General features: G+C 38.2%; 1 protein-coding gene across 3 annotated transcripts; it reads left to right on the top strand.

Moving 5' to 3' along the window:
- The first annotated feature begins 296 nt into the window (after nucleotides 1-296).
- On the top strand, nucleotides 297-3,098 carry REG3G (regenerating family member 3 gamma). Of its 3 annotated transcripts, none has more exons than XM_063695457.1 (6): nucleotides 297-368; nucleotides 680-766; nucleotides 1,310-1,428; nucleotides 1,631-1,768; nucleotides 2,404-2,530; nucleotides 2,806-3,098. In XM_063695457.1, the coding sequence occupies exons 2-6, from the start codon at nucleotides 691-693 to the stop codon at nucleotides 2,871-2,873; spliced, it is 528 nt and encodes a 175-aa protein (XP_063551527.1). In that variant the 5' UTR covers nucleotides 297-368; nucleotides 680-690; the 3' UTR covers nucleotides 2,874-3,098. The 3 variants fall into 3 exon arrangements, with proteins under 3 accessions (XP_063551527.1, XP_063551528.1, XP_063551529.1); XM_063695458.1 differs by having other exon boundaries at nucleotides 578-766; XM_063695459.1 differs by lacking the exon at nucleotides 1,631-1,768 and having other exon boundaries at nucleotides 578-766.
- Nucleotides 3,099-17,916: the final 14,818 nt, after the last annotated feature.

The following is a 17,916-nucleotide window of genomic DNA, read 5'->3' as shown; positions in this document are numbered from 1 at the left end:
AACTATGTAATATCATAATATTTTCTAAACTATGTAATACCAGGCTCACAAGACTGCCTTTATTCCCTTAAGTTTCTCAGAAGAAGATATCTGGAAGAGGGTGGGAAAAGTGCAAACTTCAACTGTTTGTGGGGAAAGTGCTGGCCTGCTACAGAGAAAAAGGCAACATCTGTAACAATTCCCAGCCTTTGCCAGGAAGAGTCTCCTCCCCTTGCCATAATCTTTTTGAACCAATGCCAAGCCCTCTCCATGACCCCTGTCCCACCTACATATTGCCGTTATTCACTCCAGTGACCATCCCTGAGATCCTCTTATAAAAAAAACAGTCTTTGCTGACCAGACAAAGCATACCAGATCTCACCAGAGAGGTAAGTGGGAGCTGAGAGAAGATGAGACCTGGGGAAGGGCAACCTCACATGATACAGGAGAACACATGGGAGGGTCCCTTCCTCAAGGAGCACAGGAGCTCTGAGACTCAGCAAGGCTATCCTGGGAGGGCTCAGGGATGGGTAAGTACACAGATTCACAACTCATTCAGAACTGTAGAAGATGATGGATGTGACCAAGATCACTTTAGTCCTAGGGGACTACAGAAGGAAAAAGACAAGAGGCAGTAGGGTATCTGTGTGTCCTCCCGCTGACCACACTTCCTTTAGTGACCCCTGATTGCCTCCTCAAGTCGCAGACACCATGCTGCCTCCCATGGCCCTGCCCAGTGTGTCCTGGATGCTGCTTTCCTGCCTCATGCTCCTGTGTCAGGTTCAAGGTGAGATTGCTCTGCCTCTAGCACTGGGTTCCCTATGAATCCTCAGAGCCAAGAAAAGGAGGAAGGCTCCTGTGTGTCACGTGAGGTAATGACGTGGTGTCTAATGAAACTGCCTGCAGTTCTTGCATCATCACTCCTTCCTTCATGTTAACTTGCAGTGGGAGGCTCCACGGTGGTCTACTAACAATGGAATGAGATGGCTTCCATTTAGTCAGTGGACTCTAATATACACTGGTGGGAAAGTGTGGAGGGTCAGCAATGAGATGTGGGGAGGGACAATGATTGGAGGACCCAATGTAGAGACAGCCCAGAGTGAAGAGAGTGTTGAATGGTTGAATAAGGGGAAAGGGTAATAACACACTAGATGGTGGCCCATTTAGTAGGGCTATTTTGAGATAAAGAACTTCTGAAAACACAAGGGAAGATGAAGAGCTGTCAGGAATGTGGTCTTCCTCCCCAAGGGCAGACCTAGATATTCCCCAAGGTCATCTCCCACCCACCCCCTACTCTTCATTTTACTCTCTCCCTTTTCTTCCACCTCAGGTGAAGAAACCCAGAAGGAACTGCCCTCTCCATGGATCAGCTGTCCCAAAGGCTCCAAGGCCTATGGCTCCCACTGCTATGCCTTGTTTTTGTCACCAAAATCCTGGATGGATGCAGATGTGACTGGTTAGATATGGGGTTGGAGGTGATAGGGGAAAGTCCATGGCGGTCTCAGGGGGAGGAGGGTCTCCTTCAGGAGAGTTCCTTGGGAATGAGGATGAACACGCTTATCTTTCACACAGTCCTCCTCCCACCTACCTTTGCCCTGCCCTCCCTCAGCAGGTCTCAGGCTCCATCTCATTCTCTTTGTCCCCCTCAAAGCTGGCTTGCCAGAAGCGGCCCTCTGGAAAACTGGTGTCTGTGCTCAGTGGGGCTGAGGGATCCTTCGTGTCCTCCCTGGTGAGGAGCATTAGTAACAGCTACTCATACATCTGGATTGGGCTCCATGACCCCACACAGGTGCGAGTATATCCTTCCCTCTCTGTTACCTCTCAAGGTGCTGTTGTTGCCCAGGCCCACTCCCTGTCCCCAGTCCCTGCCCAGGAAGTACTTTAGGGAGCACTGGAGCTCAGATTCTGGGGGACATTTGGGAGAATAGGAAGTCCGTGAGGCAGCTGAAGAGCTGAATTCTACAGAGATCCCTAGTCTTTAAAGAAAATTAGTTGGACTCTTGTAAAACTTTTACATAATTCTCAAGGGAATCCTTACAAATCAATTATCTGAGCTTCAGGGAGTCTGTATCTATTATTCTGAGGGAATTCTAAACTAAGATAGGATCAAATTTTGCCCCCATACAGAATAGACATTATCTTTGAGGTTCGCAGGCTAATCAAAAATGCTACACCAATTATTGTTCTGCAAGTAACATATTACCTTGAGTGATTCCAAAGTTCTTGTGTTTATTGGTTGGAATTTTCCCATAGCAATGAGGAGTTAAGGAAAAAGTTCCAGTGCAGAGGACTCTAGGGCAGCATCTGGAAGAGCAGACCAAAATCCCTGATGCTGGGGAGGAATCAGGTGTTACAGCTCAGGGGCCATGCAAAGAGACCTGCAATGGCCATTTTCTTCACCTGGCTGCCTCCTCCTCTCTATAGGGCTCTGAGCCTGATGGAGATGTATGGGAGTGGAGTAGCACTGATGTGATGAATTACTTTGCATGGGAGAAAAATCCCTCCACCATCTTAAACCCTGGCCACTGTGGGAGCCTGTCAAGAAGCACAGGTAAGAAACAGAAGAGCTGCCTCTTCCCAGCACTTTCCACTCCTCATCCCCAATTTCCTGACCTTCAGGAAATCCTTTTCAGCTAGGTAATGCAGTGTTTATGTGCCTTCTCCTGTCTCCTCTCATCTCTGCCTTCTTTGAGTCTCATTCTCCTGGATTGAGAAACTGGTGAAGATGAGAGAGAAGCTTTAAATCCTAGGCTAAAACCTGGGATGCCTCTTCATTGGGTTCACAAGTTCCCCCAGCCCCATGTCTTTTATATACTGTCTCCCTAGGATTTCTGAAGTGGAAAGATTATAACTGTGATGCAAAGTTACCCTATGTCTGCAAGTTCAAGGACTAGGGCAGGTGGGAAGTCAGCAGCCTGAGCTTGGCGTGCAGCTCATCATGGACATGAGACCAGTATGAAGACTCACCCTGGAAGAGAATATTCTCCCCAAACTGCCCTACCTGACCACCTTGTCATGATCCTCCTTCTTTTTCCTTTTTCTTCACCTTCATTTCAGGCTTTTCTCTGTCTTCCATGTCCTGAGATCTCAGAGAATAATAATAAAAATGTTACTTTATACTTATATGCTTTTGTTTCATTCTTATAGTAAGAGCCTTTGGAAGAGGAGGGAGAAGTTGGGGGAGAAAAAAACACTGAGTCTTGGCTCCTCCCAATTTCACCCAGGCCTAAGGTAAAATTACTATATGAGTGTCCCCATCAGTGTATTTGTGATGAAGGTGCGGGCCCTGCTCAGACAGGGTTTGTGTCATGAAGAAATGAAGGCAGTGCTTCCCCACACACTCACTGCCCACACATTGTCCCTGACGTTGTGACACAATCAGCCCTAGGGGAGTCTGATATTACTTAAAACAGAACTTCTCAAATAATTTTCTGTGAAGGATCTTTTTTTTCATTAGTTTGCAATCTACCTTGCATGGTGACTTTTGTAAAATACAGTAAAAAATGAATTACTTAAACTTCTGGTTACAGTGTTGGCATAAAGAGCTTTGGAAACTGTTACTCTTTTCTTTAAAACAAGAAAAATCTGAATAAACTTAAAATCAACAACTTTCCTTTGGGCTAATGAGAGAACTGAGGTAGCAGGGCAAGTTGGTACCCCAATATCTGGAAAAGCACCCAAATACACAGAGTTGTTTACATTTCTGCTTACCTGGAGCAAAAGCCTCTAGAGCTACAAGCTGTTAGGAACATTTAAATGGCGATTTTGAAAAATTGCTGGATGTTGAGTGCAGCTTGGCATTAAGAGTGAGAAATTCAAGGAAGTTGCACTCCTATGAAAGCCCTCACGCCTCCATGGATTTTACCTTCAGGAATCCCAACAGGTTCTCTTCGTGGAGAGTCAAAAATAATTCTCTCATGGCTTTGTCAGGAGGAGTAGAAAAGAAACCATTTCTAAATCAGCCCAGAATATTCTCAATAACAAAGACCTACTTCCAGGTAAAAAGACCTTATGAGCTTCGTATCATGCCTAAGCATGAGTGCATTTACGTCCACTCCAGCCACATCTAGCCTTCTCATCTTACCTAACAGAAAGAGACCTAAGAAACATTTTTGAAAGTCATGGCCATGGGGCATAGACTCACAAAAATACTGAGATTTAATCATAAAATTATATGATACTTCCCCTTGCTCAGACACTACCACATCAATAGGGATCCAGTTTAATGACAATAGATCACAATTGAGGAGCTGCAAGGTACACTACTTAAGGAAGAATTATTAGGAAATGACAAAGGCAATAGGAGAGACAAAAACAAGGACACAAGAGAAATTTTAAGCCTCTTGCACCTAGAGCTATAGCAAACATTAAACACAAACTAAATCCTAGTGAGATTAATGAAAAGCCTTACACGAAAGGTCTTTTACTTCAGTTGTTATTACTCAATACATCAAGTGAAGCTTTCAAGAGAAACTAAAAATTTTGCTGAACAATAAGAAAAAGCATAGTCTGAAGAGATAAAACAAACATGAAAACCAGACTCAAATATGGTACAGATTTTGGAACTATTATGAAACTTAAAATAACTATGATTGATGTGATAAGGGCTTTGATGAAGAAAATGGACAATGGGAAAGAAAAGATGCATCATATATGCAGAAAAATAGAAACGGTGTAACAGAATCAAAAGATAATGCTACACATCAAAAGCAATATAATAGAAACAAAGGAATTTTTTTTTTTTAGAGATGGAGTCTCGATCTGTCACCCAGGCTGGAGTGCAGTGGCACAATCTCGGCTCACTGCAACCTCTGCCTCCTGAGTTCAAGCGATTTTCCTGCTTCAGCCTCCTGAGTAGCTGGGAGTACAGGCGCCTGTCACCACACCCAGCTAATTTTTGTATTTTTAGTAGAGACCAGGTTTCACCAGAGACCAGAGGCCAGGCTGGTCTCAAACTCCTGACCTCAGGTGATCCACCCGCCTCGGCCTCCCAAACAGGATGTTTTTGAAGGGCTTATCTGTAAACTGGACCTGGCTAAGTAAAGAATCAGTAAGCTTGAAAATAGGTCAACAGAAACTTCTCAAACTGAAATGCAAAGAGAAAATAGAGTGAATGAGCAGAACAGAATATCTAAGAAATGTGGGATAATTTTTAAACTCTAATATGTATATAATTGCAATATAAGAAGAAGAAGAAAAAGAAACAAAAGAAAAATTTAAAGTAATAATGATCATGCATTTTCCAAAGTTAATGACAGACACTAAACCCTAGATCCAAGAAGCTCAGAGAACAGCAAGTAGAATAAATATCAAAAACCAGTCCTAGGCATATCCTATTCAATCTTCAGAAAACCAAAGACTAAGAGAAAATCTTGAAAGAATCCAGAGAGTTTGGGGGACAGCTTACCCGTAGAGGATCAAGGACAAGAATTAGAACAGATTTGTCATCAGAAACCATTAGGGGAATAAACTACGTAATGAATTGGAAGGCATAATGACCAAACTAGAATTTTATAGCCAGCAAAATTATCCTTCAAAAGTGAATGACAAATAAAAGACTTTCTCTGACAAACAAAAAAGGGAATTCATTTTTAGCAGAACGACTTGGGAAGAAATATTGAAAGAAGTTTTTTTTGGGAGAAGGGAAATAATATAGGTCTGAAACTCAGATCTATTTAAAGAAGAGTGTTTAAAAAAGGCATAAAAAAGTTAAATGAAATATTTTGTTTACCTTATTTTTCATCAAGCTAATAGATAACCACTGGCCTAAAGGAAATATAGTAATTGTTTTCTGTAAGTGCAGTACATGAACAAGTGAGATGAATGATAGCAATGTCATAAGGGGTGAGATGGAGAAATTTGGAGTGCTTTGTTCTAAGTTTCTGTGCTATATGTGAAGTACTATATATTATTTGACAGTGGACTTGCATTAGTTGTAAATGTATATGCAAACTCTATAGCAACTGCTATAAAAATTTAAAATAAAATACAATTAAGATATAAGAGAGTGAATAAAATAGAATCCTATAAATTGTTCAATTAAAACCAGAGAATGCATAAAAAGGGAAGAAAAAAACTGAACAGACTAAGTGATCTTATAGAAAACAGTTATAAACATGATAAATACTATTCCAACTATATCAATAATCACTTTAAACTTGGGTGATCTAAATGTACCAATTGAAAGAAAGAGATTGTCAGAGGGATTTTTTTTAAGAAAGACCCTACTGTACATTGTCTATCATAAAATGTGATGTGCGAGATACATCCTCAGGTCTGATCAAAGTAAAGGGATGGAGGAAGATATACCATGCCAACATTAATCAAAAGAAAGCTTGAGTAGTATGTTAACTTCAGACAAATGAGATTTCAGAAAAGTATATAAATATTATTTGGAATCAAGACAGGCATTACAAAATGATAAAAGGGTCAATTCTCCAAAATGACCTAACAATGTTTGACATGTATGTACCTAACAGGAGAAAAAGATGCAAGAGACAACTACTTACACAATTACAAGGAGAACTAGGGAAATCTTTCTTGTACTTAGAGACTTCAACAGTTCTCTTTTTGTAATTGATAGAACAAGTAAGCAGAAAATTAGGAACAGGGTTGACCTGAATAGCATTATCATTCAACTTGTCCTAACTGACACTTAAAGAATACTGCATCCAACAGCATAATACACATTTTTCTCACAGTCACATGGAGCATTTACCAAAATAGACCACATTCCCAGGCATGAATTACACCTTAACAAATTTAAAAGTATAGAAATCATAGAAAATATGCTGTCAGATCACAGTGGAATTAAACTGGAAATCAAAAACAGGAACACAGATGGGAGATTCCAAAATATTTGGAGTTAAAACAACACATTTCTAAATAACACATGGAAAAATAGAAGTCACAGAGAAATTTAAAAAAAATAGATTGAACTAAATGAAAATGAAAATATAACTTATTAAAATTTGTGGTATATGACGAAAGCAGTGTTTAGAAGAAAATACATAATATTAGATGAATATATTAGAAAAGAAAAAATGATCTAAAATAAGTAATCCAAACGTACTCTTTAGGAAACTGGAGAAATAAAGGCTATTTAATTGTAAAGCAAGCAGAAGAAGAAACATAATAATAGAATAGAAATCAATGAATTTAAAAAGAGAAAAACAATGGAAAAAATAATAAAATAAAAAACTGATTTAAAAGATCAATAAAATTTAGGCATCTTTAGGCAGACTAACCATGAATAAAATAAGGTGGTGCAATTTAGTAATGTCAGAATGAAAAAGAGATCAAGGGAAGCTGAAAAATGGCCTCCCTCCAAAGACCTTCTTCCTGGAATTTATTAATATGTTGGTACCTTACATGGCAAAATTGACTTTGCAGATGTGATTGCATTAAGAATCTTAAGATAGGGTGATTATTCTGGATGCATGAGTACAATCACAAGGTCTTTATGAGAGGGAGGCAGAAAGTCAGAGGGGAGACAAAAGATCATGCAGCTTTATTTGAAGATGGCTGAAAGGGCCACATGCAGCCTCTAAAAGCTGGAATAGACAAGAATGGATTTTCTTCTCGTGCCTCCAGAAGGAACGAGTCATGCCAACATCTTGATTTTAGACCTGTAAATGTCTTGACGACTTCTGTTCTTCAGTACTGAAAGAAAATAAATGTATGCTGTTTAAGCAGCTGTGTTTCAGGGAATTTGCTACAGTAGCAATAGGAACCTAATACAGAGGTCATCACTACTGAAACCACCAATGAAAAAAAGATAGTAGCTTGCCTGTTCACTCTGATGATAGTTTCTTTTGCTGTGCTGAAGCTCTTTAGTTTAATTAGATCCAATTTGTCAATTTGCAACCTACTGAACGGGAGAAAATTTTTGCAATCTGTCCATCTGACAAATGGCTAATATCCAGAATCTACAAAGAACTTAAACAAATTTACAAGAAAAAAACAAACAACCCCATCAAAAAGTGAGCGAAGGATATGAACAGACACGTCTCCAAAGAAAACATTTATGCAGCCAACAAATATATGAAAAAAAGCTCATCATCACTGATCATTAAAGAAATGCAAATCAAAACCACAATGAGATACCATCTCACGCCAGTTAGAATGGCTATCATTAAAAAGTCAGGAAACAGATGCTGGAGAGGATGTGGAGAAATAGGAACACTTTTACACTGTCGGTGGGAGTGTAAATTAGTTCAACCATTGTGGAAGACAGTGTGACAATTCCTCAAGGATCTAGAACCAGAAATACCATTTGACCCAGCAATCCCATTACTGGGTATATACGCAAAGGATTATAAATCATTCTATGATAAAGATACATGCACATATATGTTTATTGCAGCACTATTCACAATAGCAAAGACTTGGAACCAACCCAAATGCCCATCACTGATAGACTGGATAAAGAAAATGTGGCAAATATATACCATGGAATACTATGCAGCCATAAAAAAGAATGAGTTAATTGTCCTTTGCAGGGACATGGATGAAGCTGGAAACCATCATTCTCAGCAAACTAACTCAGGAACGGAAAACCAAACACTGCATGTTCTCACTCATAAGTGGGAGTTGAACAATGAAAACACATGGACACAGGGAGGGAAACATCACACACCGGGACCTGTCTGGGAGTGGGGACCTAGGGGAGGGATAGCATTAGGAAAAAATACCTAATGTAGATGATGGGTTGATGAGTGCAGCAAACAACCATAGCACGTGTATACCTATGTAACAAACCTGCACATTATGCATATGTATCCCAGAACTTAAAGTATAATAATAATTTTTAAAAGATAGTAAAGGAATACTACAAACAACTCTATGTCCCAAAATTTGTAATTTAGAAAAAACAAATTAGTTTCTTGAAAGATACAAATCATTAAAACTCAAGTAGAAATAGATAATCTCAATAGGCCTATATTCGTTAAATAAATTTAATCAGTAATTTAAATCCTTCCAAAAGAAAACACAGGTGTAGATCATTTTACTGGTGAATTCTACTAAACATTTAAAAAAGAAATATCAATTGTTTATAATTTCTTTCAGAAAATAGAAGCAAGTACAGCTATACAATAACTGTAAATCTAAAACTATTCTAGGAATTAAATTTTTTAAAAATAAAAAAATGAAATGTAAAACAAAAACATATGTAAGACCTTTTTGTTTTTTTAATTTTTTGATTCAATAAAAATTATCATGTTGGTATACATTTTTCTAAAATCCTTCAATTTCTGTGCCTACCTTGCCATGAACAAGTAGCACACAGGCTTGAGAGCCAGAATCGTTCCACGAACTACATGGTTAGTTGCCTTGTTCCTACAGGACTGAATAGACTCACTTTCTTAAGTTAGTGTCACGAAACGCCCCAGTGGGTTTTTTATCCTGTGGCCTAGAAACATATTCTCACCTCAGTCAGGACTGGAGTTAGTAAGACAATATTTGGCATGATTTCTGTTAATATTTATTGAATAAATATAAAATGGAATAAATAATGCTTTATTTGAAAAGCACCACTTAGATGAAAAAAGAAGAAAGACCAGATTTTCAATGAATTTAAATATATTTAGATCATTATATTACTCACCACATCACTGACATCACATTCCTAGCTTTATATCTTGTGTAAAAATGGAGTAATTGGCCAAATGCCCTCATTTGAACAGGCATGGAATGCTGACAGACATCTACAGGGACCTGGGACAACTCAGCATTGCTGCATATGTAGGTCTGTGAGATAAAATAAAAGCACAGTCCCAGTTAAACTTAAATGTAGGTGACCAGCAAATAGTTTCTTAGTATAAGTGTGTCCCAAATATCATATATTTGCTTAATCTGGCAATGTTTATGCAGGCATTTTGATTCTCAAATAAGTAGATAAGAAGAATGGGCAGTATGTTAATTGATGTTTGGCAAGTTCCCTATACCTGTTCCAAGATAGCCTGCCTATCTGCAATAAAAGAAGAACCCAGACCCACCTGAAAATTGACTATATGTCCATTTAGTACTTTTGGTGGAGATTTTTTATATTATTATCTGTCACATAATTAGTTAGGGTTTGCTTTTTTCTTTATTCCCTAAAACAGTTTGTATATGATTAGAAATATCTGTTTCTTGGTAGTTTGTAGAACTCTTGAAAATTCTGGACCTAAAGCTTTCTTTGTGAGAATATTTTAAAATATAAATGGAATTTCTTTAATAGGTGTAGTAGGACTTTCAGGATTTTCTTACTGTTCCCCAGGAAGAATTAAGAACTTTTGAATCCAGGGCTGGGCTCAGTGGCTCTCGTCTGTAATCCCAGCACTTTGGGAGGTTGAGGCAGGCAGATTACTTGAGGCCAGGAGTTCGAGACCAGCCTGGCCAACATGGTGAAACCCCATCTCTGTTAATAATACAAAAATTAGCTGGGCATGGTGGCATGTGCCCATAATCCCAGCTACTTGTGAGGCTGAGGCAGGAGAATTCTCCAACCTGGGAGGCAGAGGTTGCAGTGAGCCAAGATTGTGCAGTTCAGCCTGGGCCACAGAGTGATACTCTGTCTCGAAAAAAAAAAAAAAAAAAGAAAGAAAGAAAAAGAGAATGTTTTAATCCCATGCATTAAAAAAGGAAAAGAAGCCTATTTGAAGGTAGCATGATTAAAAAACAAATAATGACAATGGCCCCTGGTATCCTGTTCTCCAACGCCTTCACTGGTTTTAAAGTGGATGACAGAGCAGTCCAACCCACCATTTGCCTAATATATAGCTGTGCCTTACAAAGATGGAGTGTTAATAGCTCCTCCAGTGCTCTAGGCTGTATGGGTGACCATGTTCTCCATCCTGTGAAAGTAGTGAAGATAGATCTATGGTGTATTGTCCTAATTAGATAAATGCAATGCTAACTGCAATAGTCCCAGGTTGTTTCGATAGTTCAGCAAGTGTATGTTTCTTGCTTCTTCTGTCCATCATGAAAAAAACATGTTTTCATAGGTTATTCTCTTTAAAGTCCCTTACATTGGTGGGGAGGGCTGGATGCATGTATTTAGAAGGAATGAGAAGAGAGCATATCTCCCATTGACATAGTTGTTTCTAAATACAATAAAAAGAAACTAAAATCAAACTACACTAACATCAATTACCTTTTCTTAATTTAAAAGTTATAGCATTCCCTAGGAGAGGGTCACATCCATGGGAAACCTGCAGACAAAAAGAGGAAGTGATGGGTATCACAGGTAAAATTGTTCCATGTATAAAATGTTTCTTTGCTGCCATTTCATTGCTGTCAAATCAGGAATGAAAAATAATATTATACACAAGAATAGGGAGCCAGTGACTTGATAAGCCATAGTATTTACTCAAGAAAATAAGGTCTATTTGTGTACGTATACTGACAGCTCTCAGTACTTTCTGCCAGGAGGGCTGATGCCTTTAACATGGGTAGAAACCCATGGCTTTTAGCTTCAAGGTGGTTTAAAAGGGAAGTGAAACAGACGGAATTTTGAACACAGCAGGAAGTTTGTTATGGGAAGCCTTGGGGTCTTTCCAGTGCTGGTTCTCATTTTGGGAACTCACTTATTTATCACCATTATTATCCATGTCTATAGCTTCAGCTCAGCAATAAGGGTGAAGTGCAAAGGAATTGGACTGGAAGTCAGTAAACTAGGCTTAGATTTCTACTATACCTCTTCTGACCTACAGATAAATGCTGTCCCTTGTTCTTTAAGAAAGACAAACCCAGAATGTTCATTTCAGCCCAAGAAGATTTGCAAACAACAGCTGGTATTGAAGCAATTTCCCTGAACCATTCACTCTCGACCAGGTTTTCTCATTCCAGCTTTGCCAATGATTTGTTCTTGTTTTTCACTACCCCCAAGATCTTCCCCTGAAATAAAACTTTGAACTCTATTTCTGGTATCTCCAGACTTAGTGCTTGTAGGTTCTTTTCCAGTTGAATTAAATATATGTAATGACACTCTTAGATCTAACAATCTGTAACATATGATATAAAGCATGTTATATACATGTTACATACATATATACAGTTATTTACAAAGCATTAAACATTAACATACCAAGTTATAGACCAGGAACTTCTCAATTGAGTGACAATTTGTCTAATACTATCAGACTAGTACTATGGCCACAAATGGCTTGCCCCTTATTGGTGTACATAAGCAGATTTAGGGTATATGTTAGATTCAATATACCATGGCTTTGACATGAATCAAAAGCCACTGGTACCTTCAAGAACAGCACATTAACACCACCACTTCCACCCAAGTTAAAACATTTCCCTGTCTCCTTCCTTTGCATACACACATTGTAGGCGCCAATTTTGGGCTGAAAATGCTCACCCAATAGGAATCTCTTTTTATTTTTATTTTTTTATTTTTGAGACAGAGTCTCACTCTGTCACCCAGACTGGAGTCCAAGTGGTGCAATCTCAGTTCACTGCAGCCTTGACCTCTCAGGCTGAAGAGATCCTCCCACCTGAGCCTCCCAAGTGGCTGGGACCACAGAAGTGCACCACCACGCCCAGCTAATTTTTGTATTTTTTGGAGAGATGCGGTTTCACCATGTTGTCCAGGCTGGTCTCAAACTTCTGAGCTCAAGTGATCCAACTGCCTCGACCTCCTAAAGTGCTGGGGTTACAAGTGTGAACCACTGTGCCCGGCCAGGAATGTTATTTTTATACTGGTACCTTCAGCACCAGCATCTTCTGCTCTTTTTCTTAATATAGGACTTTGGCCTTTTTGTTCTTCCCTCCACTAGATGCATCTGCTTCCCTTCACCTATTTTACCAATTTTGATGCTTTTGTCTGTGACAGAATATCCAACCATAAGCAGTTTAAATAACATAGAGATGTATTGATTTACTTAAGAAATCTGACAACAGGGTTTTCTAGGGTTTGACAAACGCTGAAGAATATCAGGACTTGAGGTTGACCTTTCTATGATAATCTTGGTCTTTCCCTCATTGATACAAAATGGCCACAGCAGCGTAAGTATCATATCCTGATATGACAATTTTCAATGCAATAAAGAAGCAAAGAAGAGAGAAAAATAAGACTCTCTTCTCATACATTCTTTCTTATTAGGGAGAAACATTTTTTCTCATAAACCTCTAGTAGACATAATCTTACATTTCATTGGCCAAAGATGGGTTGCAGTTCTCAAATCCACTACCAGAAAAGGGATTGGGATCACCAAAATTTACTTTGACCAATCAGGATTTATCCCCATGTGACTGAACATACTGTTTTCCTACAAAAATGGGATCTCGTTATCAAAATTAGAGGTGAATAGCTGTTATTAAATCAATTAACAATATCTACTACACCTAGATCAACATGTAAATACCTGAGATACTAATCACAGAGAATCTTTTGCTTAATTCATAGTCTTTATTCATGAATATTTTGTTCCCTGAATGAGTTTTACAAATTTTCTTTCTCTGGTGAACTTTCATAAGCCTTTCTGTCTAGAAGTCCAGAAGAGAGGTAGGCAGGCAATTTCTGCCTCTTTTTCCTCAGTATCCATTCTGTCCCATGGAACCCTCCATAATTTAATTCCTCCCAGCCAGTCCAGACCTGTACTTCTCCAGACACAGTTAATAAAAATGTCCCTCTCCCTAACATTTGTAATTTCTTATTTTCTATCTCTAAAAATGACTCCTCCAGGATTCCTGGAAAAGAAGGTAGGAGTGACCCAGCTTGTGTGTTAGCCCCCTATGCTTATAATTTTTGTGAGACACTTTGTGTTATATCTAGTATTTGAATTCTCCACAATTTCCTTTTTAAATCCATACTCTCACTGGGGTGCAGACAGCTCAAAGGTGTCTTGCCTGAGATAGGATGTTGGCTTCTTTCAGGCTGATTTAGTTAAGGTTATTTGGATATAAGACACTGACATGCATTCTAACCTACTGACATAAAAGATGATGATTTTGGAAGGACAAGGGTTTATCTCAATGCACCCAAGATTAAGCGTATAGCTAAGTTGCACGAGGAACTAGGGAAAAAAAGAGCAAAGTTAGGAAATTAAATTATTCTCTCCTTCCTTTTCTCTCTTGTCTCTGCTAATTTCACTGCATCTGGTTCGTATTCTTTCAGCCAATCTGTTTACGTGCTTTTGTAGTGCTAACAGAGTAATGAAACATGGATAATCCATTACCAGATTTTCACTCCAAGGATTCAAAACCTTTATTATATTCTTGGTGAACAAATTCCTTTTCAGAAAAATATGTTTAGTCCAGCTAAGACTGGGTATTCACCACAGTCCAGTCCCCCGGACCAAAAATTTGAGTCTTCTGATTATGGGTGCTACACCTGCCTCTTAAGCAGGACTTGTGGGTGAGAGCCCGCTGTCAGAGAAGGAGAGCAGAAAGCTACTCCGGGAAGTTTTTGCTGCAGAGAACACAACTGTTGTCCGAGTTAGCAACTCCTGCTGGCCTTGGCTTGTTTTCTGGCCTAGATTTCCTTCCTTAGATACTGTTATATTGCCCCAGGGATCATATCACCTTGGACCGTACTTCAGATTTCCAGAAGTTGTCCAGCTGGCTTCTGTGCTCGCTACTCTCACTGCATTTACCCAATCCTAATCTGTGTATAAAATTATGTATTTAACATGTTGAGATTTGCATTTCTACTAATCACTCTCTGTGAGTTAATGAACTGGACAAAATCTTTTTCCCAGTTGGATCAACAAATCCTCCCTCATGGGCTCCTGGGCCTCTGATGGTGCCCTCTACCGCTGATTTTACTCTCCATCTGGACTGCAGGAGACAAAATCACTTGATAGCAATAGCAGGCCCAAAGAGCATCCAGATAAGAGTTAGCTAAACCAAGCTACTCTATTTCCTAACATCCCTGGATATAACTTCATAATTCGCCCCTTTTAGCTTTAACAGAGTTATTTCCTCTTTACCTCCAAAACTCCTACCATCAAACCATATTTGTCTAGTCTTCTTAAGTAGCTTTTAAAGTACACCTCCAAGATGCCATTGCCTACTGGTATAAATCTTTGTTAAGTTTTGTGTGTGTATATTTGGCATTAAGATTAATTTGTGAGTTTTCTTCTCATGTATAAAGCAGAATTTCTCAAAATCTCATCACTTGGTATAGTCCTTTTATGACTTTCATTAGCTACTCCTAGATTTGCTTAATTTTGTTGTATGTGTATATTTTGGAAATATGCCTTCCATGGTTAAATTAAGCAAACACTGAATTATGCAAACTTACGCTGGTTTCTTCACTGCAAGATTTTTGTAAGTCATTATATGCAAATGTGTTAGGAAAATAAAAGAAGTAATAAAAGAAAAATAAAAGAAGGTTTGCAGGTCATCAGGTATTTGGTCATAGGAAGCTTTTTTGTGCTTGTCTGTGTGTCTCTATTTGGGAGAAATACCAATTTGTAGATCACAAGGTTAATACAGTTTTAATAGTAGTCTAAAGCATGGTTTTTCAAAGCACGGGTTGCAGTTTGTTGGTGGTTGAATTCAGTGGGTAACAACTAACATAATTTTCTAAAGGAAACTAGATAGAATCGAATAGAAAATGCCACAGTATACTTCACAAATTTAGGGAAATACTGTTTTGTGAAATTTTTATTTTAGTTATGTATGCATGTATGAACGGTGTGGAGATATAAAATTTATTTTTTATTATGAATAGCAGTCAAACTTTTGAATGCCAATAATCTAAAGCATACAGTTTTAGGTAACTATGGGCAGATGAAACAAATTACCACTAGAGGGAGAGTTGGACCAGCGCTGAGTATAGTAACTGGGAAAATGAGAAGCATGAGCTGGATCCTTCCAAGAACAGAAGGGGTTAGAAAAAAAGACATAAGGAAAAGAAAAGTTTAATCTACTCCTACACTCTCTAAGATTACATATCTACTACAGTAGCACATCACAGGGAACTGAAGGAGAAAATCTTGAAAATGAAAATGCACAGTGTGTAAATAACAGAGGGGTTGGAACTGGGTAGATCATCTGTGTCACTAGCTAACTAGAGTCAGAAGTCTGTGCTGCAGAAAGCCATATATGCAGGAATAAGTCAGAGAGACCTAAGACTAGAAGGCTTCTTATGGCTTCTGAAATTATGAGTCATGTGATTGCCTAGAGAGTCATTTGTCTTTTTTTTTTTCTTTTATCTTGTCTTGGCTACTCAGAATGAAAATGTTTCCTATGTGTTGAGAAATGTCCCTTGGTGTAGTTCATAGTGAGAGGCAGGATCACAGCTCCCACTACAGAAGCAAAGGAAGCAGATATTCTCAATTTCCCAGCTGTCTGGAGGCTATAGCCCTGAGACATGATTGAGGCATGCCAATGGGATGCCCCAGCCAGGGGGTGACACAGAGATTGTTAGATAATTCATAGTGGCTGTGAGCTGGGGCCCCACAGTGGTGATAATAAGAGCACAATGGTTGTGGTTTGCTTTAAGCTTTATAATCAAATGGCTCTAACAACATGATCTCACTTGTATTTTTAGCTGCTAAACTTTCCTGGTTCCTTCTTGTTTCCCAGACCTGGCTCCCCAGCATCCCAATGAGTCTTTGATATGATGAAGAACTTTTGTATTTTGCTTATTTTGATTTTAGAGTCTTATCTAGTTATATTTGAGATACATTAAACTATATATATTTAAAGTATACAAACTGATAAGCCTTGACATATGTATGCATGCATGAAATCATAAAAATAATATAATAAACATATCTATCAACATTAAAGGTGTCCTCCCCAATCCCCACCTCCCACTTTCAACTTCCACAAACTCCTCAATGCAAGTCAATAATGATGTGTTTTCTGACACCATAGATAGGTGTAATTTGCATTTTCTAGAATTTTATATAAATGGAATAAATTATATACTTCTTTCTCTTATTTCTTATATTTGGCATAATTATCTTGATATTCATTACTATTATTCCATGTATCAATAGCTCATTTAGTTTTATTGTTGAGTAATAAGTATTGTGTGGATATAACACAATTTGTCTATTCTCTTTTGATGGACATTTGGGTAGTTTTCAGTTTTTGTCTATTATAAATAAAGCGGCTATGAACATTCATGTACAAGTTATGTGGAGACAAATGCTTTTATTTATTTCACATAAATATCTTGGAGTGACATCTTTGGATTGTGCACTAGGTATACATTTAACTTTTAAGAAACTGCTGTAAGTTTTCTAAAGAAACTTTATCATTTTATTGTTAACACCAGCAGTGTATGAGCATTCTAGTTGTTTTGCATGCAGTCTTTCAAATTTAGCCATTTACAAGGCATCCCATTGTGATACTAATTTGCCTTGCTCACCAAATACTGCATGTTGTCCCTTATAATAGGGAGCTAAACATTGAGTAAACAGGGACACAAAGAAGGGAACAATAGACACTGGGATCTACCTGAGGGTGAAGGATAGAAGAGCATGAGGACAGAGAAACTACCTGTTGGGGACTATGTTTACTATCTGGGTGATGAAATAATCTCTACACCAAACTTCTATGACACACAATTTTACCGTGTAACAAACCAGCACATGTAACCCCTGAACCTAAAACAAAAGTTTAAAAAAAATGCGTTTCTCTAATAGTGAATGATATTGATAAATTGTTCATGTGCCAAGTTAACATGTATAGATCTTTTCCAGTGAAATGTCTCCTTAAATCTTTTGTCCATTTTGTATCGGGTTGTTTGTCTTATTATTATTGAGATGCAAGAGGTCTTTAAATATTTTAGATAGATTTATTTTGACCAAAATATGTTTTAGAAACATTTTCTCCCAGTTTATGACTTGCTTTTTTATATTCTTAACAATTTCTCAGGAAGAGCAAAATATTTTTGTTTTCATTGGGTCCAACTTAATAACATTTTCTTGTGTGCTTTGTACATACTTATTTTTTTTTTTTTGCTTAACTCAAAGCTACTAGGAT

Source organism: Gorilla gorilla, chromosome 12 (assembly GCF_029281585.2).
Source record: "Gorilla gorilla gorilla isolate KB3781 chromosome 12, NHGRI_mGorGor1-v2.1_pri, whole genome shotgun sequence".
Classification (NCBI taxonomy): Eukaryota; Metazoa; Chordata; class Mammalia; order Primates; family Hominidae; genus Gorilla; species Gorilla gorilla.
This window is presented reverse-complemented; position numbering and strand designations above follow the sequence as displayed.